General features: G+C 40.3%; 1 protein-coding gene and 1 non-coding gene across 2 annotated transcripts in view; one reads left to right on the top strand and one right to left on the bottom strand.

Moving 5' to 3' along the window:
• The window catches only part of LOC119729863, a 43774-nt gene that overhangs the window by 18630 nt on the left and 1690 nt on the right, over positions 1-23454 (top strand). Inside the window, exons 19-38 of the mRNA XM_038202656.1 lie at positions 255-341; positions 1687-1731; positions 2648-2701; positions 3511-3564; positions 4068-4121; positions 5729-5782; positions 12512-12610; positions 12770-12823; positions 13304-13348; positions 14243-14296; positions 15428-15526; positions 16740-16784; positions 17579-17632; positions 18309-18407; positions 19041-19094; positions 20013-20066; positions 20529-20582; positions 21177-21230; positions 22309-22353; positions 23073-23126. Of these exons, the coding sequence (XP_038058584.1) occupies positions 255-341; positions 1687-1731; positions 2648-2701; positions 3511-3564; positions 4068-4121; positions 5729-5782; positions 12512-12610; positions 12770-12823; positions 13304-13348; positions 14243-14296; positions 15428-15526; positions 16740-16784; positions 17579-17632; positions 18309-18407; positions 19041-19094; positions 20013-20066; positions 20529-20582; positions 21177-21230; positions 22309-22353; positions 23073-23126 (1212 nt within the window). The remainder of the gene's footprint in view (positions 1-254; positions 342-1686; positions 1732-2647; positions 2702-3510; positions 3565-4067; positions 4122-5728; positions 5783-12511; positions 12611-12769; positions 12824-13303; positions 13349-14242; positions 14297-15427; positions 15527-16739; positions 16785-17578; positions 17633-18308; positions 18408-19040; positions 19095-20012; positions 20067-20528; positions 20583-21176; positions 21231-22308; positions 22354-23072; positions 23127-23454) is intronic.
• Positions 20282-20357, bottom strand: Trnaa-agc. Its single transcript has one exon. It is a non-coding gene; the product is annotated as a tRNA-Ala (tRNA).

Below are 23454 nucleotides of genomic sequence, written 5' to 3'. Positions count from 1 at the left end.
ATGAAAGTCGGTCGAAAATCAAAAATTTGCAATTTCCCCCTGGATGGGATGCCATTCCATTGCAGGTTACTTTTTTGGCTAATGCCTGTATCCATTTATACTCCTGGGTTGAGAGAGGCTAATTAGAGTGAAGTGGCTTGCCCAAGGACACAACATGAGGCCAACGCTGGAATCAAACCCCTGACCCATTGATCACGAGTCATGAACTGTAACCTCTAAGCCACATGCCCTCATATTTTTTTTTTTGTCCATAGGCAATTGCTCCTGCCAACATTGGATCATATTCAGGGCAAAAGTCGGCCGGCTTTGGTTATCAGTCTGGTCCACAGCAGGTGATACAGGTGAGATTTAATATAGCTTAACTTTTGTTAAGTTTGTACATTTTGTTTTTTAATCTTGACTTAAAGCTATAGTCCATCATTTGCAACCATCCGAAAAGTAACTGGCGTAATTACTGTTGAAAAACAAACTTGGTTGAAAGATAGTAAGGGAACTAAACTCCCTGTGAAATTATTCTTTCTGGGAAGCTGTCATTTTGAAGTAATCAACGAAAGAAGGCATTTCCAACGGTGATTCTTAAGAAGCACCGTAGGAAAATTTAAATTAGTAGTTCGTTTTGTTATTCAGCGCAGCGCGCACAAGTATTGGAACGACGCACAAGCGCGCGTGGTTGTTATAATTCGTCGGATCAGTGCGCGACATCGCGTATAGCTGCAATTCAAAACAATTCAAAACATGATTCAGTAACTTTTGATTTGAAATTGAGATCTTAGAATGCTGCTTTTCTCGGAATGTACAGCTGAAGCTTAGCTGAAACTTCATCAGGTTAGTTGCTCAGTATCCTTCATTAGATTTTGAACACTTTTGATCAGGTTAGTTGCTCAGTATCCTTCATTAGATTTTGAACACTTTTGTTGCTTCAAACGAACAAAATGCACTAATTACAAATGATGGACTATATCTTTAATTAGGACTTTACTTATCCACATACATATTTGGGCTTACACGTTCACGCTTACTGAAACTAACTTAGCTCTTTATCTGTAGTAATATTAAATCTGATGGTTGTTTTTATGATACTGTTAAAAGGCAGGTAGGATCATTTGTATTTATCCCAAAACTAGCTTACCGAATTATTATCAAAAAGCTTACTTGGACTAAAGATCGCTCTGGAACTAAACGTCCCGTGAAATTATTCTGTCTGGCTTGCTGTCATTTAGAAGAAATCAAGAAATGTAGGTGATCTCCAACAATCAGTCAATTGACCGAGTTTTGGAAATAAAGAGTGCTTTTGACAAAATCGTGTTTTGAGGTTTGGAAACAAAAAAATACCAAGAGTTGAGTTGGAAATAGATTTTTCTTGAACAGTGTTATATCCAGTGAACTGAAACAGGTTAGGTATTGAGCATCTGTCTTTGGTCCACACCTTGCACGCCAAGCAAATTGATGAGATATCCAATTGGACGCACTGTCAATTATCGACGTAGAAGTACAAGGATTTGAGTGGTACGTGTTATTATTGGAAACAAGCAAGGGGAAAGTGAATTTGGGTTATAGGTGCAAGTGACTTCAGTGACCTTTAACCTTGAGTGGCTTTTAGCCTTGTAACAGGTGACTTCAATTAAAAAGGGGTAAGAAAAGGGAAATTGACAGTTTTTAGACATGTTGTGTTATTTCCTTCCACAGGGACCTCCAGGACCTGCAGGCCCTCCTGGTGCTCCTGGTGAAATGGTCAGTTGGCTTTAGTGTTTTCTTATTTATTTACTTATTTGTTAAAACTTGTTTAAAGTGATACAATCAGGGATTTTTCCAAAGGATTCTTTCGTGCGTGAAAAGTACAAGCACTTTAACCACCTCTCGCAATCCATATTCATCACCGTCTGTTTTGAGGCCGTAGTCCAGTCTGTTCTGGGTTGGCCTGCTTTCTCCCTATGGCTCCTCTCCACTTGGCCCTGTCTGTCGCGTCCCTCGCATTGACTCCAAGCAGACGCATGTCATCAGAAACGGAACTCTGCCACGTCTTGCCCAGACGGCCGACGGGTGTGGGCCCTCCCACAACTATGTTGGTACACCTCTTGACCCAGCTCGCATCTTCCTTCCTCTCCACGTGACCATACCACCTCAGCCTGTGCCTCCTCAACACAATACCGATCCCCTCCACTCCAACTCTCCTCCTCAACTCCTCACTTGATAGCCTGTCAGCCAGAGACACCCCACACATCCACCTGATCATTCTCATCTCCGCTCGTTCCAACTGCTGGAGGTGCCCCACCCTAGTGGGCCACGTCTCGCAGCCGTACGGCATGCAGATCCGGACACAGGCAGTATATGCTTGACCCTTCGTCTTCAGGGGCGGTGCCTTAGAAGTTAAAAATGGGGCCAGCTCCCTGAACTTCTTCCACCTACTCCGCACGCGTGATGTCACTGCCGCATCTGCTCCCCCCCTCGGCACCCAGCATATCACCCAGGTAGCAGAAAGACTCCACCATCTCATACGCTTCACCTCAAAGAGTTAAAAGCAGACACCTTATCCAACATGTTTTAACCTTACGTTTCTTGTTCCAGCCTTTTTAACGTTCAAATACGTTGGTTTCAAATCCGTTTTGAAAGAAATAGATTTGATTTTTTTTTTTTTTTTTTTTCCTAGGGTCCTATTGGGCTACAGGGAATGAGTGGCGAATCAGGCCCTGTTGGAAGACCTGTAAGTACACTGTGGAACAATTCCAGTTTTAAAATTGAATTCAATATTTGTATAATTTTTTCTACACATAACATGGTCTATGATTGTGAACACACACATTACATACAAGTATTCACTCATAGATCTTTGTAAACACCGGCAATCGTGGACCCCCTATTTCCCTAATCCTCATTCCTTTGTTTATACATTTTAGCAACAGCTCTCATTCGTTTTGTACACCAATTTCAATCGTGGACTATCGGTCAATGGTGGACCCTTTGTTTGTGCCCTAACCCTTTTGTCCCTAGTCCACGATTGCCGGTGTTTACATACTCATGGCAGCACACCCAATTGTGGCTGCATGGCAGAAATTATGGTCCGAAATTACCATTTCTGATGTCCATAGCTCAATATGTGTAGGTATCCCATCACAAACCCGAGATTTTGATGCTTTTAAAATGTATCTTTCTTATGTTCTTAATGACTTAAGCATATTCTTTCCTCTTGCTCCTGTAGTTTTGCCATCTTGTGTCAAGATCGCGGTTTTATTTTTCATGGCCCATCATGACTTTCTGTCCCCCCTGGATGGGAAGCCAGTCCATCACATGTTACTCCCCAGCTAATGCCGGTGACCATTTGTACCCCTTGGTGGAGAGAGGCAAGTGGGGTGAAGTGCCTTGCCCAAGGACACAACATATGGCCAGCAGCTAGATTCGAACCCATGACCCTCTGCTCACAAGTCACCAACCCTAACCACTTGGCAACCCCCACCCCCACAATTTTTCATTGCAGTTCATTTTATTAGTTTGGAATTTCTCATCTCCACCCAGGGTTCTCCTGGACCCCCAGGACCCAGAGGTGAAGACGGCGATTCAGGAAGAGATGTAAGTCCATCATTTGGACATCTTTGTCCGTTGATGCATGACCGTCTTTTGTAAAAAAAAGTTGAGACAGAAATTATTTTATATTGAATCTGCACTGATTTTGGTAACCATTTAAAGGGAAAATACAACATTTGCAAACATCAAAAAACGAAATCATCAAATTATTACGAAATACCTTACTGAATTGTTAGGGACTGACAGTCTAAAGCATCCTTTAAAATCGTGGCTCCTGGTGGGCTGACATTTTCAAGAAAAACTGTTTTTTTTCCCAACGCTGACCAGCGTTGGAGAAAACTGGCTTTTTTTTTCAAATTAAAGCAAAAGCAAATGTTGTACATTCCCTTTAATGAAACTTTCATGTAGCGTTTCAAATTTTTAAATGTTTGTGTGATGCTTTTTCATTTAGTGTCATTCGAAAGACACTCCCGTAAAACCTTTTCATATTTTGTATCACTTTTCATAATTTTTGCTACTTTTCATAATTTTTTTCCTTTTTTTTTCAGGGAAGTGATGGAAACGCTGGTTCTGTTGGTGCTGCTGGTCCAACTGGAGGGCAGGTGGGTCCGGTTCCCTCAAATAATGAATGTTTCCTCATCTGACGTCCCCATTTGTATTTGAACAGAATTGACTTATAAATATATCTGGCTTGAGGCTTTCTTATCATCCAGTTACTTGTTGAGGATGACTTTCTCCTGAATCTTATTAGTTTTGGCAGATTTATTCCTTAAAAATATTCGGGAATCAAATGAAGAGATGAAAGTGAGCGTTGTAGTCCTTTGAGTGTAGTTTGAATTTGAGAAGTACGAGTGTGAGTTTTGTAAACCTTGAGCTGTTGTCGAGTTCCATTTGATGAGTTCAGATGTTGTTGTTGTTGTATACGTTCAGCACGCTCTCTCTGCCAGCCACTCCAGGGCAGCTTCTTTGCAGTTGTGTAGGGCTTCGATTCCTCAGGTTGTGAGTTCAGATAAGAGAAGAGATTTGAAGAATATAAGTCTGAACAAGCCATGTTGTACTTAGGAAAAAAAAAATTCTTTGTGTAAACTTCCATACTGAAATTTGTATCCTTGTGGAGACATTTCTTTGTTCCTCGTGTACTAAAGTTTTCGAGTTTGAAAGTACAGTTTCAAAATGCTCTTATTTTAACCAGAATTAATTTCCTTGGCTGAAATTCGGACTTAATATCCCTTTTCTAAAACTCTACCATTTGCGACGGATCAACATACCTTGGAAATTCATAGATTTTGAGTAAAATCCATATATCTATTTCGTGAAAACCTTGTTGAGACGTATTCATCTATAGAAATTGCCCTGTGGAGACGTATACAAGCTTTTGTTCCCTATTGTGTGCATGTCTCTGGAGGGCACGGTGTATCAGATCAGCAGGGTTAGGCACAGGTTACCAACCCCTCCTACTCCCCCCCACTCCGCCCCCCCCCCCTCCACCTGTAAAAATCAATAATTCCAAATGATCAGAGCCAATTAAAAGTTATTTATTATTAAGAGTTTTGTTCCAAAACATGATAGACTCCATTTTGCTACCTTTCAAAATCCCACCCTTTCCTGGTTGCCCTAAGTAAATTTGATGGCTGTTATACATGTGCAGGTAAACAAAATTTAAGAATACAAGTGAAAAAAATGTAGTTTAGAAACGGCTGTTATCTAGTGTATGTTCGGTTAGATTCAATAACCGTGCAACTTGTCCCCCTTTTTTTAAACGGATATATCTTATTTTGGAAATAAACGCTTGAATTGTTTTACACAGTTCGATTCCATTTTTACATGTTTCCGTTCCATTTTTCATCTTTCTGGTCCATTTTTACATATTTCTGTTCCATTTTTACATATTTCTGTTCCATTTTTACATATTTCTGGTCCATTTTTACATATTGCTGTTCCATTTTTACATATTTCTGTTCCATTTTTACATATTTCCGTTCCATTTTTAGAAATTTGTGTTCCATTTGTACATATTTCTGTTCCCTTTTTACATATTTCTGTTCCATTTGTACATATTTCTGTTCCATTTTTACATATGTCTGTTCCAGTTTTTACATATTTCTGTTCCATTTTACATATTTGTCTTCCATTTTTTCATATTTCTCTTCCATTTTTACATATTTCTCTTCCATTTTACATATTTCTGTTCCATTTTGACATATTGCAGGGTCCCTCAGGATCGCCAGGAAACCCAGGCCAACAGGGACACAAAGGATGGAGGGTAAAAAATTCAATCAATAAAAATTACTTCCTATCACCAAAAGAAACAATAACACCATTAGTGTGACCAGATGGAAGTCACCAGGGAGGTTACCATGCTGCTGCACGTTGCAGACAGAATTAACAATGTGGTGCTAATGCAACGCTTTTTACCAAAGTCTCGTAGCGCCTCACAAATATTACCCCTGTTCATCCAATCCAATCCAATCCAATCCAATCCAATCCAATCCAATCCAACCCAAACCAAACCAGAACCAACCCAAACCAACCCAAACCCAACCCAACCAATCCAATACAATCCAATCCAAACCGGAACCAAACCAAACCAAACTTCAAACCAAACTTCAAACCAAACCCAACCCAACCCAACCAAACCAATCCAATCCAATCCAATCAAAACCAACCCAAACCAACCCAAACCAAACTACAAACCAAACCAAACCAAACCAAACTTCAAACCAAACTTCAAACCAAACCAAACGTACCAAACTAACCAAACCAAACCAAACCAAACCAAACCAAACTTCAAACCAAACTAAACCAAACGTACCAAGCCAAACCAAACCAAACTTCAAACCCAACCAAACCAAACCAAACTTCAAACCAAACCAAACCAAACGTACCAAGCCAAACCAAACCAAACTGCAAACCAAACCAAACTTCAAACCAAACCAAACCAAACGTACCAAGCCAAACCAAACCAAACCAAACTTCAAACCAAACTTCAAACCAAACTTCAAACCAAACCAAACGTACCAAACTATCCAAACCAAACCAAACCAAACCAAACCAACCCAAACTTCAAACCAAACCAACCCAAACCCAACCCAACCCAACCAAACCAATCCAATCCAATCCAAACCAACCCAAACCAAACTTAAAACCAAACCAAACGTACCAAACTAACCAAACCAAACCAAACCAAACCAACCCAAACTTCAAACCAAACCAACCCAAACCAAACCAACCCAAACCAAACTTCAAACCAAACCAAACGTACCAAACTAACCAAACTTCAAACCAAACCAAACGTACCAAACTAACCAAACCAAACCAAACCAAACCAACCCAAACTTCAAACCAAACCAACCCAAACCAAACCAAACTTCAAACCAAACCAACCCAAACCCAACCCAACCCAACCAAACCAATCCAATCCAATCCAAACCAACCCAAACCAAACTTGAAACCAAACCAAACGTACCAAACTAACCAAACCAAACCAAACCAAACCAACCCAAACTTCAAACCAAACCAACCCAAACCAAACCAACCCAAACCAAACTTCAAACCAAACCAAACGTACCAAACTAACCAAACTTCAAACCAAACCAAACGTACCAAACTAACCAAACCAAACCAAACCAAACCAACCCAAACTTCAAACCAAACCAACCCAAACCAAACCGGAACCAACCCAAACCAAACCCAACCCAACCCAACCAATCCAATACAATCCAATCCAAACCAAACTTCAAACCAAACCAAACCAAACGTACCAAGCCAAACCAAACCAAACCAAACTTCAAACCAAACCAAACCAACCCAAACTTCATCCAAACCAACCCAAACCAAACCAACCCAAACCAAACCGGAACCAACCCAAACCAAACCCAACCCAACCCAACCAATCCAATACAATCCAATCCAAACCAAACTTCAAACCAAACCAAACCAAACGTACCAAGCCAAACCAAACCAAACCAAACTTCAAACCAAACTTCAAACCAAACCAAACGTACCAAACTATCCAAACCAAACCAAACCAAACCAACCCAAACTTCAAACCAAACCAACCCAAACCCAACCCAACCCAACCAAACCAATCCAATCCAATCCAAACCAACCCAAACCAAACTGCAAACCAAACCAAATCAAACGTACCAAGCCAAACCAAACCAAACCAAACTTCAAACCAAACTTCAAACCAAACCAAACGTACCAAACTAACCAAACCAAACCAAACCAAACCAACCCAAACTTCAAACCAAACCAACCCAAACCAAACCAACCCAAACCAAACCGGAACCAACCCAATCCAAACCAACCCAAACCAAACTGCAAACCAAACCAAATCAAACGTACCAAGCCAAACCAAACCAAACCAAACTTCAAACCAAACTTCAAACCAAACCAAACGTACCAAACTAACCAAACCAAACCAAACCAAACCAACCCAAACTTCAAACCAAACCAACCCAAACCAAACCGGAACCAACCCAAACCAAACCCAACCCAACCCAACCAATCCAATACAATCCAATCCAAACCAAACTTCAAACCAAACCAAACCAAACGTACCAAGCCAAACCAAACCAAACCAAACTTCAAACCAAACCAAACCAACCCAAACTTCAAACCAAACCAACCCAAACCAAACCAACCCAAACCAAACCGGAACCAACCCAAACCAAACCCAACCCAACCCAACCAATCCAATACAATCCAATCCAAACCAAACTTCAAACCAAACCAAACCAAACGTACCAAGCCAAACCAAACCAAACCAAACTTCAAACCAAACTTCAAACCAAACCAAACGTACCAAACTATCCAAACCAAACCAAACCAAACCAACCCAAACTTCAAACCAAACCAACCCAAACCCAACCCAACCCAACCAAACCAATCCAATCCAATCCAAACCAACCCAAACCAAACTGCAAACCAAACCAAATCAAACGTACCAAGCCAAACCAAACCAAACCAAACTTCAAACCAAACTTCAAACCAAACCAAACGTACCAAACTAACCAAACCAAACCAAACCAAACCAACCCAAACTTCAAACCAAACCAACCCAAACCAAACCAACCCAAACCAAACTTCAAACCAAACCAAACGTACCAAACTAACCAAACTTCAAACCAAACCAAACGTACCAAACTAACCAAACTTCAAACCAAACCAAACGTACCAAACTAACCAAACCAAACCAAACCAAACCAACCCAAACTTCAAACCAAACCAACCCAAACCAAACCAACCCAAACCAAACCGGAACCAACCCAAACCAAACCCAACCCAACCCAACCAATCCAATACAATCCAATCCAAACCAAACTTCAAACCAAACCAAACCAAACCAAACGTACTAAGCCAAACCAAACCAAACCAAACTTCAAACCAAACTTCAAACCAAACCAAACGTACCAAACTATCCAAACCAAACCAAACCAAACCAACCCAAACTTCAAACCAAACCAACCCAAACCCAACCCAACACAACCAAACCAATCCAATCCAATCCAAACCAACCCAAACCAAACTGCAAACCAAACCAAATCAAACGTACCAAGCCAAACCAAACCAAACCAAACTTCAAACCAAACTTCAAACCAAACCAAACGTACCAAACTAACCAAACCAAACCAAACCAAACCAACCCAAACTTCAAACCAAACCAACCCAAACCAAACCAACCCAAACCAAACTTCAAACCAAACCAAACGTACCAAACTAACCAAACTTCAAACCAAAACAAACGTACCAAACTAACCAAACCAAACCAAACCAAACCAACCCAAACTTCAAACCAAACCAACCCAAACCAAACCAACCCAAACCAAACCGGAACCAACCCAAACCAAACCCAACCCAACCCAACCAATCCAATACAATCCAATCCAAACCAAACTTCAAACCAAACCAAACCAAACCAAACCAAACGTACCAAGCCAAACCAAACCAAACCAAACTTCAAACCAAACTTCAAACCAAACCAAACGTACCAAACTATCCAAACCAAACCAAACCAAACCAACCCAAACTTCAAACCAAACCAACCCAAACCCAACCCAACCCAACCAAACCAATCCAATCCAATCCAAACCAACCCAAACCAAACTGCAAACCAAACCAAATCAAACGTACCAAGCCAAACCAAACCAAACCAAACTTCAAACCAAACTTCAAACCAAACCAAACGTACCAAACTAACCAAACCAAACCAAACCAAACCAACCCAAACTTCAAACCAAACCAACCCAAACCAAACCAACCCAAACCAAACTTCAAACCAAACCAAACGTACCAAACTAACCAAACTTCAAACCAAACCAAACGTACCAAACTAACCAAACCAAACCAAACCAAACCAACCCAAACTTCAAACCAAACCAACCCAAACCAAACCAACCCAAACCAAACCGGAACCAACCCAAACCAAACCCAACCCAACCCAACCAATCCAATACAATCCAATACAATCCAATTCAAACCAAACCAAACCAAACCAAATCCAATCCAATCCAATCCAATCCAATCCAATCCAATCAACTTTGACTTTATTTCCACATAAGAAAAGGACAATCGGAGGGTAATGTCAACAAAATATGTGGTTGGGGATCCCTAAAAAGCAAAGCTTGTCGAGTAGCGATCCCCAGTTACAATCATACAAAATACATGTATGCGAAGAATTACACACAGAAACAACACATAACATTAGTCATGAAAATGGGTATGACATAATTAAGAAATCAGTAGCCTCTTCAGATATAGGTGAGACTACTTTCTGCAGCAGCTCAAGATCAGACCAATCAGGCCAAACCAAACCAAACCAAACTTCAAACCAAACTTCAAACCAAACCAAACGTACCAAACTATCCAAACCAAACCAAACCAAACCAACCCAAACTTCAAACCAAACCAACCCAAACCCAACCCAACCCAACCAAACCAATCCAATCCAATCCAAACCAACCCAAACCAAACTGCAAACCAAACCAAATCAAACGTACCAAGCCAAACCAAACCAAACCAAACTTCAAACCAAACTTCAAACCAAACCAAACGTACCAAACTAACCAAACCAAACCAAACCAAACCAACCCAAACTTCAAACCAAACCAACCCAAACCAAACCAACCCAAACCAAACTTCAAACCAAACCAAACGTACCAAACTAACCAAACTTCAAACCAAACCAAACGTACCAAACTAACCAAACCAAACCAAACCAAACCAACCCAAACTTCAAACCAAACCAACCCAAACCAAACCAACCCAAACCAAACCGGAACCAACCCAAACCAAACCCAACCCAACCCAACCAATCCAATACAATCCAATACAATCCAATTCAAACCAAACCAAACCAAACCAAATCCAATCCAATCCAATCCAATCCAATCCAATCCAATCCAATCCAATCCAATCAACTTTGACTTTATTTCCACATAAGAAAAGGACAAGCGGAGGGTAATGTCAACAAAATATGTGGTTGGGGATCCCTAAAAAGCAAAGCTTGTCGAGTAGCGATCCCCAGTTACAATCATACAAAATACATGTATGCGAAGAATTACACACAAACAACACATAACATTAGTCATGAAAATGGGTATGACATAATTAAGAAATCAGTAGCCTCATCAGATATATACAAGACTACCTTCTGCAGCAGCTCAAGATCAGACCAATCAGGTCTCTTCCCTCACAGGTACCCATTTATACTCCTGGATGGAGAAGTATAAATGCAGTAAAGTTTCTTGCCTAAGAACACAAGAACGATGTCCCCTTTCGGGGCTTGAACCCAGGTATCATCGCACACGGGTTGGACACCATAACCATTGGGCCAAGACGTAACGCAAGTTGTAGTTGAGTCAAGCTTAGGTCAGTCGAAAGTCAAATCGCAAACCAAATCCTAAGAAACGGAAGATGAAGCAAAACAAAGTCATGCCCGTGACTTGACTTAAAGGGGCACTAGGTCCTGAAATCCCCGAAAATGTTATGTTTTGGATTGTTTACTTAGCCTATTTCAAACATCTGGTTGAAAGGAAACCAACCTAATGTCTTACCGTTCCCGAGAAAAGACGAAAAAACCCCGCTTGTTTACATCGGACATGACGGAGGACGAATACGTTTTTCGTGTCGTTCTCATGTACGCTATACACGTTGTGTGTCTCGGGAACAGTGCGTGGTGACCAATCACCAATGCGAAAAATTGTGCTTTCTTCAACGTCCGCAAAAGGCGAACACTTTGCGCGTACGAATGAAATCACAACTAGCATCCAAACAGCTCGAATTTATGGGGTTGCAAAAGTGGACCCCGAAATTCGTTCTCGCACACATAATACAGGAATAACACAAAAACGCCCAGTTTTGAAAGGATAGTTGTGTGGATGTTTATATCCTACTTTTAAAAGTTATTTCCGATTATCATCATCTCGTTCAAAGCGCGTTTTGTAGCCCAATTGGGCTGTTCAAGGACCTAGTGTCCCTTTAACACTGGGTGACTTGTGATTGACTTTGTAAGGACACGTCTTTTGTATGAAACGCAACTTTCACTTGCAAGCATTCTTAAAATCAAAGTAAACTCCCTTTCAAACTTAAGAATGTTCCCAACAAGTACAAGAGCATTGAAAACACCTCGGTAATGTTGAAGTTTAGAAAGTAAAAAGATGGGATTGCAAGCAAAAGCATTCTTGTACAATAAAACTTCCCTAGGAGTTTTGTAATTTTCTTTTGAATGTGAATTTTAAAACAGAGTTTCATACAGCATCGATTAAAGTTTTGTTTTTTAACACGAAGTTGGTAAAGTATCACTAATTGCTTTAAAAGAATATAATTGAAAGCTTCAAAGCATCCCAAGAAGCTTTGGTTTTGAGCAGAGGCTGCTGGTATATTTTCCTCAAATTTGTTTTTTGAAAAAAAGATGAATTTTAGTTTAAGTAGGGTGTTTGGTCAATGACATTATACAGTTGTTATTGATTTTTGTTAATTCTTTTGACAGGGTGCCCGTGGCCGCAAGGGGGCTCGTGGCGATACCGGTGAGATTGGTGATAACGGCGCCCGCGGATCGGCTGGATCTGCAGGAGCCCCAGGAGCAAGGGTGAGTTAGAAAGATCAAAATATAATTGACACGGACAATGAAAAAAAAATACTGAAGTGTTTTATGTTTTGAATTTATCAGGTTTATACTGAAATCAGTGCAAAGCATTTAGATTTGGGTTTGAATGGCTGATATTTTTGTAATTTTTTATTCTTGCAGGGTGACCACGGCATTCAAGGGGAGAGAGGTGAGCGAGGAGCTCGTGGAGTTGCTGTGAGTAATTTTCATGTGATCTTTTTCCCCGTTAGCTCTTTTCGTTTTTGTTTGAACAAAATTATTAAAATTTCAGTATATTTGTCTCCAACCCCTTTGATCTTCACCCACACCAGTGGTCTGCCTCATATTTAAAGGGAATATGCAACATTTGCAAACATCAAAACAGCAAAACTACTCAATATTTATGAAATATCTTACTGGACTGTTAGTGAATGACGGTCTGAGGCATCCTGTGAAATCACGGCACCTGGTGTGCTGTCATTTTCAAGAAAAGTGGTATTTTTATATCAATTTCCAATGCTGGTCGGCCGACCAGCGTAGCAACCCTCCCAACCCTGCATGCTAATGTGTCGGCTACGCATTTGTTTCTTGTACCACTTTCATTTGCCTCCGAAGAAGGTCTTCTTAAGATTGGAACGTCAGGCCTTCTTAATGTTTTTGGTTTATATATTTCATGTTATTTTTTGCAAACACTAGGGAGTGAGAGGACAAGATGGCAGTGATGGTGAGATCGGCAATGCTGTAAGTAGAAAACTTTGCTGATTTTCCATCAAAAAAATGTTTCATTCCACTTTGGTTCACACTTTCATTGGCTCTTGAGATACTAAATCTCAAGTAGGGGAATTTCAGCATTATGAAAGGAAGTGTAATGTCCGTGACAGGGCCAATTAACCATGATATCTAATTCATAAATACCTAAGACAGTTTACGCATTCCTATTGGTCGAGAGCCCGTCACCTGGCCGGTCTTAAACGGATGATAAAGACATGGCTAGCTGGTCTTAAAAATGTGGACTCCTAAAAATCCAGTGCCTCTTACTGTTTCATTGGTTGAACGTTCACAATCCTCACGTAGGCATGCGCAACACTACAAGCGAGACAGAATTTTATAGTTCTAAATTCAAAACGCAACGCCCCAGGTGCGTTCTTCGTGACATCGCGCAGAACATGCTTCGCGCGCGTCAATCTCCATAAAAGGGCTGTTTACATCTTACTCGCCAGCTGAACACTCCATTATTTTGCTAGAGGGATGTTTCAAAAAGCATGAAGTGGACTTGTTGAACAAATCGGGATTTTTTGAACGAATTATTTGATATTTTTTTACGGATAAGGTATTTATGAATGGGAATAAATATGTGCTCAGTCGGTATTTATCACTCTGTTTAATACCGCTTAGAGTCTGGGTTCTGATAATTACCCTCGCCTCCGGCTCGGGTAATTATCAGCACCCAGACTCTAAGCGGTATTAAACGAGTGATAAAAACCTCCGGAGCACACATTTATTCCCTTATTAATGATGCTATGAAATGATCCAAAACTCCTGAACAAAATACTTAACGGTAGAATTGCTCGATCAGTTCTTTTCCTCTTAGTATGTTGAATGTGTTTTATTATGTTTCCTTCATACATTTTTCAGGGCCCAATTGGTGCAACTGGTCGTGTGGGTGTTATGGGCATGAGTGGTGCTAAGGTAAGTGCACTCAAGTACTAGAAGATATACTTATGATTTTTGTTGGTTTAATGGTAGTAGTTTTTGTCTTTATATGTAAAATAATTAAATTAATATTCAGTACACAGGGAAATTCATGCATAATTGTGATGGGATCAAGCTAAATGAGTCGTTTGTCGGGAATTTTTATTTGGAGATTTTGGCCAAAATAGGGCCACTTCATCACATCTCTTGGTGTTCCGACTTCTCACAATTTTTTAACAAAAGATGGTATCAGCATGCAGTTTTCACATCAGTAATGCTGAGATTGTGCTCTTTTTAAATCTGTAAATAAAAAAATTGACCAGGTCGACAAACGACTCATTTAGCTTGATCGCATCACACTTTTGTTTTTATTGAATTGTCTCAACCACAAGACCAACGCCCACTTGAAAAGGAGTTTATTAGCAATAAAAGATTAACACGAGGCGTTTTTAGAATGGAATTAGTGTTAATTAAATTAGAAGATTTGTATGGTTGGCAAAGTATGGAAAGTGAATAGCGCAAAAGTAAAGAATAGTTGTTATTGCTTCCAAACACATTATTAGATTGTTGTGAATACAAAATAATCAACAAATGCTACCGAAGGGTTCATAAAAATGACTCTTTAATGAGGGTGCTAATATGTAATTTTTAGCCAAATCCGTTGCCAACCCATCCACATACTGAAATTTGTATCTTGTGGAGACGTTTCTTTGTTCTCGTGTACTAAAGTTTTCGAGTTTGAAAGTACAGTTTCAAACTGCTCTTATTTTAACAAGAATTAATTTCCTTGGCTGAAATTCGGACTTAATATCCCTTCTCTAAAACTCTACCATTTGCGACAGATCAACCCACCTTGGAAATTCCTAGTTTTTGAGTAAAATCCATATATCTATTTCGTGAAAACCTTCTGGAGACCTATTCATCTATAGAAATTGCCCTGTGGAGACGTATACAATCTTTTGTTTCCTATTGTGTGCATGTCTCCAGAGGGCACGGTGTATCAGATCCACAGCTTAAATTTATGCCCTTGTTGCAACTAGCCCGTACAACATGGCGCTCAAAGTTTACAAACTCATGAAAGGTCTGTCTGAAATCACTACCAGCATGTTTTGTCAATTCTTGTGACAGGGAGATGCAGGTCCCCAGGGCGATATGGGCTTCCAAGGTATCGTAGGTCAGCGAGGTGAGAACGGCGCTGACGGTGCCCCAGGAGCCACTGGTGCTACTGTAAGTTAAGTTTGAGAAGCGGTCTCATCCAGGTGAACGCTTGGTTGGGCTGTGTGTTATGAATTGCTTCTATAGACCTTATGCGTTGCACGTGTTTCAGAGGGTATCCTTAGTTGTTTGAATTTAGTAACAATGAACGCACTGAAGGTCTCCCCATGCCCATCCAAGTGATGCAAATCATTGCCCTTAAACTCCACCTCTTATAGTTCTGATAGCATAACGTCAAAGTACCACGTGTCCATCTGGTTTGCCCGTGATCAACCATTGCAGTAGGCAAGGATTTAGTTAGCAACCACTTCATGTGTTGTAAACTAGACAGTATACAAATAACGAATGTTTATGAGTGCAATGGTGAGAATATTTTCATGAGTTGAAAGATTGAATGATCGTTTCAATGAGGCGAAGCTGAGCTGAATGGAACATTCCATCTTTCAGCGAATGAAAATATTCTCCCCATTGCACAAATGCAAAACATTCATTATTTGTTTTATATAACATCCAACTAGATCTTTGTCATTCGATTGGAGGATAAAACTTTAAGAGTAATTTTCAGCTTGTTAAGGCTAACAGTAAGGTTAAAAAGTCCAATTATTGGCAATAAAGAAAATTAACATGGTAATTTCTTAAAACAATGCAAAAAATCATCAAGGCAACTGCATCAACTTCAAAGGCAAGTTTTCTACTGCTATAACGCATATGGTCTAAATAGCGCAAAGATCGTATAGCGCCGGACCACTGCACGTCTTATAGCATGCGCGCGGCGTGCAAAAGATCAAAATGCACGGTGAATGGAACAAAAAAATGCACGGTTATGACGTAGGCCGTGCAATGGTTCGATTAATGAATGTCGCGTGACCTACAATCCTCCAATCAAATGACAAGGATTTACTTGGGTGTTATATAATAGGGTTTATTTCTACATAAAATAACTGCATGATTGTCACTACCCAACCCAGCACTCTGTGTTGGCTGTACATTTTTCGCACACTTTTTGCCATCCATCACAGCTTTGAAGGCCTGCCTACTATCTACTGCGCGTGGTGCTATACGATCTTTGCCTACTACAATGGTGATAATGATTTTCTGGTACCTGGATGTAGACCATCACGTGGGCCAGTGCGGGGGTTGCTATTGAAGGAGAGAAAGCTTAATGCACTGCCTCTCTTTTTCCATGGTCTGACTCTGCTTTTCACTTCCCCTTTTAATTTGACAGGGATCTGCTGGCCAAGACGGGGAGACCGGAGCAGTTGGTGATGTGGTGAGTAAGGGATCTCTGCCTCTCATTCAGCGGCCATCTTGTGGGTACCGATGCTATCACCTCACGGCTCACGATCAAAAAAATCTTGTTGATTGGGTGACATTAGTCCGAAAATTTGGGACTCTCTCTACTTCTTACGTTTGACCCTGAATACTTTGCGAAGCACACAAGCTTTCTAGAACGAAATGGTGAACTTCAAGCTGTCATTAAGTTGCTTACAAATTGGATTTAAGGTCTCAAATTTCGCAGGAGTCATGCTTGTAGCTGTAGCATTTTGAGGTACATGTTGTGTGGGTGTTAGCGAGAAAAATGGTGAGCAAAAAAAGGTCAGTAGTAATTTTGAACGTTTCTTATGCACTTACGGTCCCAGTCTTGGGTGACATCATGTAATCAAAATGCATTTCCCACCTTTAATACCTGTCAACTAGTCTCTGAGATGTGATTCAACTCAGCAAACCATTTGGTCTTGAAATGAGGTTATTATAAGCAGACAAAAAATAAACCACAAGCAACACAGAAAGTTGGGTGTGTGCACGCCTCAGCCAGAAGTTTTTTATTCAAATATGTCGGTACTGAAATCTGGGCAGCCGACCCATCATGTGTGCAGCACATTATTATATATATATCTAATGTTAAGGCACCACAAAGGCCCAGAGCACCAATAGCTTATCCAAGCACCATTTGACTCAGAGCACCACAGCTCAACATTGCTACTGTCATTCGAAACGTTTAATACTCTAAATCTTATAAATGTATCTTTTGTCACGTGATCTTTTTGATTCCCTTTTTTCTAGGGTGGCGTTGGAGCTTCTGGTGCCGCTGGTGCCCCAGGAGCCAGGGGACCTTCTGTAAGTTGGTTTCTTATATTAACCATGTCATTTGTTTGATATAAAATTCTGAGGACAGTTAGTTGTCTGTTGACAGAGCTCAAACAAAAAAAGTTACATCCTTTACTTGCAGCCGTATACAGTAGAACCTTTTGTTTGGCAGGGGGGTATATCTTTAAGGAACAAGTACATTTACTGGGGCAGATCCAGGAATTTTTGCAGGGGGGGGGGGGGATCAGACCAGATTTTTGAATGTCTGATTGTTGCGGACATGCGGACATATAGGTAATGCAGCACATTGATACTGATGCACTTATTAGAATTTTTTTTTGGGGGGGTGTCAGAGCAGGAGGGGGTGGGGGGGAATTTGTCGACCCCTCCCCCTGGATCCGCACCTGATGTATATCCCAAGTGGTCAACAGGTTTTTGTCTTTGTTTATAGATAGTTTATAAAAGTAAACGTTCAATTTAATGAAGAGAAAAAGATTATAAATTGGCTGCAAAAGGTCTATCATATCTTTATATAAAATGGACTGGTTAGTGTACAATTTTAGAAAAATTCCTTTTTAATAAAATTCTAGATAGCCGGGGATTGCAGCCCACAAATATGAAGAATTCATATTGCAAACAGGAGTTGTGATGAACATCAAATTCACATGTGCCCTGACAAACATTTCAAATGATTGATTACACGCAGGGAACACGCGGAGCCACCGGACCCGGTGGTGAGCTTGGGGCCCAAGGCTACCCCGGTCTAGCAGGAGCTCGCGGTGCTGATGGAGCTCGTGGTCCAACCGTGAGTTCACTCTTTGACTACTGAATTAATTATCTTAACTGTACACAAATAGGTCTCGTTCAAATGACGTCATTTCCTACAGACCATCCACGTGCATCAGCATTTTGAGCTTCAACTTGCATAATGTGCATCAGCTGCGTCGTATTTCGAACACATTTCGAGCAACAAGCGTGGGTTTGGAACATTTTCAACACTGCGCGATGCGTGCTTGATTGCGTAAAATACGCAGTTGAAGTTCTCCTACAGAGATGGCCGTCATTGAGCGAGCCCTATAAAAGCACATGCTTTGAGGCGATCTCTACCAGGCACAGTTATGTGTGGATACATATAAGAAATTCATGTAAGAAATTCTTTTTTGTCATTTGCCTCCGAGAACAATGTAATTTTTTGTTAAAGTTATTATGTTTACATGTGATGAATCTTTTTTCAGGTATTTCATCATAACTCACGGATTCAGCTTTAATTTGTTCCTTTATTTTTTGGTTTTTATTCTTGTTGTTAATACTGCGATCAGCGGGGATCTATAGATTGTATCAATTGTTTCTGTTTCCAAGGCATTAAAGTCACGGGAAATTGGATGATTGCCCTAAAAATAAATGACCAATTTTTGATTTCTTGTTTTTATTTTTGCAGGGAGGTGTTGGTATCCGTGGTGAGCCCGGGGTGGATGGTTCGGAGGGGTCTACGGTAAATGCAAACAAAAATGGGCCCATTTTTGTGTGGTTATGGTTGAAGGAAACAAATTTTGTTTAAAGTTTTGAGTTTTATCCCGGTTAATAGACACTTTTCTAAATTGCTTTTTTTCTAGCAATATAAAAGTTATTCACTTTAGAATGAGACATCAACCAAAAAAAAAACGGCCCATGTTTAGTTATTGAATGATTACTTTACAATTTCGAATTATTGGCTGCCAGATAATAATTCTGTTCTTGCAGGGTAGGCTGTTTCCCGTTCAGCAATCAGTATCGATAACGCATTAACTGGGAGCCAGTCTGCTCGCAAAGTGGATCTGTTTGTGCTCAGAACAAAAACCTTTTTTTTTCCACATGGTCGCAGACTTCCAAAAATGGAGAACAAAAACTAGGTTTCTGCTTGGAATAAGGCCAAAACAAAAAAAAAGTCTCTGGTGTCTGGTATGGAGCTTGCCCCAAAAGTGGTGCAACGACACAGCTTTTTTTTTTGTGTTCTTTTTTCCCCCTTCAAATGTCGGCTGATGACTGCAAATGGTGCCCGACTAAAGTTAGTACGAAATGTATGGGAGCCCAGAGAGGCCACATAAACTTATACTCGATCGTAAACCCATCTAAAAACACGTTAAAAATGTGCAGCAGCAGGATTCCAGTCAAACCAGTGAGTTTGGCAGTTTTGAGACATCATCTTACATTGAAAAATTTTTTTTTCATTTTACCGACGGGCATGGCTACGGTGACGTGCGTGCATACCAGAAACCCTAGACTTTTTTTTTGGCCTAAAACATACAAGTTGAAAATATATTATTAGGAAAAATTGAATTTGATGAAAAGCATGGGGAACACAACTTTAATTTCTTCATGAAAGCTACCGACAAAAAATTTTAAGCTTGCTTTTTTTTTTTTTTTTTTACAGGGTCCAGATGGTCCAGTCGGGTCAACTGGTCCACGAGGTCCAACCGGAGCCAGGGTTAGTAAACCTTGAGGATAAATTTCAAAAACAATCCATTTCATTTCTGTGCTTTTCTTATCTACTTTACTGTAAACAGTTGCATGTACAGATGATAATAGACAGAAACATTTGTCACAAAAGAGCAACTGACAAATGCAAGCAGAACACAAAGTAACATTGAGAGAATAATCTAACAGTTGATAGGTATTTTTTTCAAAGTTGAGCAAAGAAATTGACTGGAGCGGGGTTTGAACCTGCGACCTCCAGATTGCTGTTCCGGTGCTCTACCAACTGAGCTAAAATCCAGCCCTATGTTGGCGTTTCCCCAATTTGTCATTGTCTTTGTTCAAGGGGCGCTAGTAAGAAGCCACAAACCCGTTTAATTTTGAGAAAAAGAATTATTATAATGTAGCTAGTCAGTTTTCCTTCGTGGTTTATTTGGATATTTTGATGAGTAATTTCAATCCACTCTGTTTGTAGGGAGGTGTTGGTTCACAAGGACCTTCAGGACCGGCTGGTGCTCTTGGCATGAGGGTGAGTAGATAACGCTTCAGTTTCCCAGAGCTATTAAGCATGCAATGATGTAACTATAAGGAGGTGTAGGCACACATGTTCGTCTCTGACTTTGGTTTCATTTTTTTTGGCTCAAGACTCATTTTTAACGCTTTAAAAGGCATATAGGATACTTTGCCCTGAACCCGGGCCTGCAGTACCAATTTCATAACGCTGGTAAGCTCTGAAGACTCGCATTTTCATGTTGAAACTGTACTAGGCAAGGCAGGCCAAACTGGAAGTAAAAGCCGGTTGGCACCGTGTGCTTCAGAATGACAAACTTTACACGTAAATTATACATGTACACGCAGCTCAACGGATTCTTGGATGGTAAAATTGAACATTCAGAGAGAGACGCACAAACTTTTAAAAACTTTTCTTACGTGTGCGTGTGGCACACCATGGCATTTTCGTAGGCCTAGGTACTGTGCCTACTGTACACCTATTGGATAATCTGGGCCTGTTTAAGTTGCCTTAAAAATCTCCCAAAGCTAAGGTTTAACTGGTGTTTGTCTGGGTGTCGTCCTTCTTATTACATTTGTAGATTACATTTTCAAAGTGTTCCTTGTTCTACAGGGTGATGCAGGAGCACAAGGCAACACTGGTGCACCTGGGGAGAAAGGAGACCCGGTAAGGACACATAGTTGGTGATTATAGACAATCAACACTGGCCCTAATTTCCACAATTATGGCCTATTAGGTGTAATATATCAGTGTCCGCTATCAAAGCTGTAGCTGCAGGACTGCCCATTCAAACATGGCTAATATTCCAGCGTTTATGTAATGTCCATGACTGGAGCTTTTAAGGGCTCGGTGAATAAACCTGTAAATGTATTTTTCCAAATCTTATACATCCACCATCTAGTAGTGGTCAAGGAGATTACAGTGGAGTTTTGGATCATTTCACTGAATCATTAATCTGTCACAGACTTCCTTTCATGAACTGGGTGGCATGGGTGACTTGTGCGTAAAGCGCTCGCCTCTCACCAGTGTGGCCCTGGTTCGAATCCCGGCCGCAAACCATACATGAGCAGAGTTGCGCATTGGTTCTCTTCTGTGCCACGAGGGCTTTTCTCAGGGCCCTCCGGTTTTCCTCCCTCCGGAAAAATCAAACACTTTTGATCTCTGGCTGTGCTCCGTGAACATGGGTCGTATGGCTGGCTGCCTAAGGCGCCTTTACATGCCAGCGGCTCGACCACGTTGTAGCCACGTCCTTCGCAATACAGCTTTAAGTAAGGATGTTAGCCTCCCAAATTATAATTATTATTATTACAAGTATTATTTTGCTGGAATTTCCCATATAGTCATTTATTGAGTTATTGAGAGACAGAAAATGTATTGTACCACTTTCCAACCAGTACTAGCACCTGTCGTGTAATGGGAGCCCTTTTTTTTATCCAATGGAAGCAACTTTGCTCCCGGTCCCCCAGAACCTGGATGCGTCACTAGAAAATGGTAGCTCCAATACCTGAATGATTGTTTAAATAATTACCGTGCATTATCAAAGATACTGAGGCCAGAATTATTATAAAAAGGATCATAAACTATCAGATGTTTTTGCTGATTACTCTCTATGTTACTGTCAATTGAATTTTTATGATTTGATATTTAAGTCTAAGCAGAATCTGAGTTGACAGTTGACTGGTGAGTTTTTCTTATGTTCTTGCTGATAAAGTAAAGATCGCCTTCTTTCTGAATGAACTTGTAGGGTAATCCGGGACGAACAGGAGACGCTGGAGCTCCTGGTGCACAGGTAAATTCTTCCATAATTTGTGTCTCATTGTCTCTAAGGAACGTCTCAAATCATATCCTGGATGAGTTCTGGACAAATTGCGGACATTGTATCGGGTAGAAATTTCAGAATTCTGAACAACTTCCCCGCAATGACTTTTTAATCAGCTAATGAAACTTTCCAGGAACATGTCTGGGACAAATGCAGAGTTTCTTCCAGGAAAAAGTGAATGATTCTTCAAGCAACTTGTCCCAGTTATGAATAGAGACGTGCCCTAACTTTGTTCATTACACCATTTCAGGACTTGAAATACACACTGGACAACTTGTCAGAGTTTTTTATCTAAGTTTTGTTTTGGTGTTTTTTTATGACCAAACTAGACCAGTTTTTTGGAGGTTTGTCATGAATTACTTGTTCATAATTCAATTAATTTTTGTTTTGTAATTACCACTTATAATATGAAGTAACACTTTTCTAACACATTTCTTGGCATTCACTTTTCGAAGTACGCACTTTTGTTTTCAATGGAAACTGCCTGGGACCTGTCTTTGAAACATTTTGAGCTTCTAGCTCAGTAGTCTTACATTTTCTAATTTAATCTCTGTGTTTTTGTTTTACTCCTTTCAGTGGCTGTATATTTGTGTGTGTATTGGACTTCTTTGTTGCTGTCAATTTCACTGATCTATCTTTATTTCTATCTCAGTCTCTGACTATTTGATGATTCTTTGGGTTGATTTCAGGGCAGACCTGGAGATTCTGGCCGTGATGGCAACGCCGGAAAGCCTGGACCACCTGTGAGTTTGTTTTCTCATGAAAAGAAATTAAAAAGCCCTTTGTTTTCCCTTTGCACTAAACCAATAGTTTGCACTCATCAATTTTATAACTCTCATTGTGATTTTCTAGAATTTTAAATCAACTATTTACCAGATCTATAGTTAGTACAAATCAACATAAACTGTTGTTTATTTAGTACCATAGCCAAAAGTTTTTACTATCTAGATCAACTTCAAAGCTCTTTAATTTGTTTCTTTTTTGGCTATAGGTCCTACTAATAGTTTGTAGTTTTAAAACATACTTTGAATTCCCAACCCACGACCCGTCTGCACCGCAAAAAAACAGAAG

Source organism: Patiria miniata, unplaced genomic scaffold (genome assembly GCF_015706575.1).
Source record: "Patiria miniata isolate m_02_andy unplaced genomic scaffold, ASM1570657v1 HiC_scaffold_21, whole genome shotgun sequence".
NCBI lineage: Eukaryota > Metazoa > Echinodermata > Asteroidea > Valvatida > Asterinidae > Patiria > Patiria miniata.
This window is presented reverse-complemented; position numbering and strand designations above follow the sequence as displayed.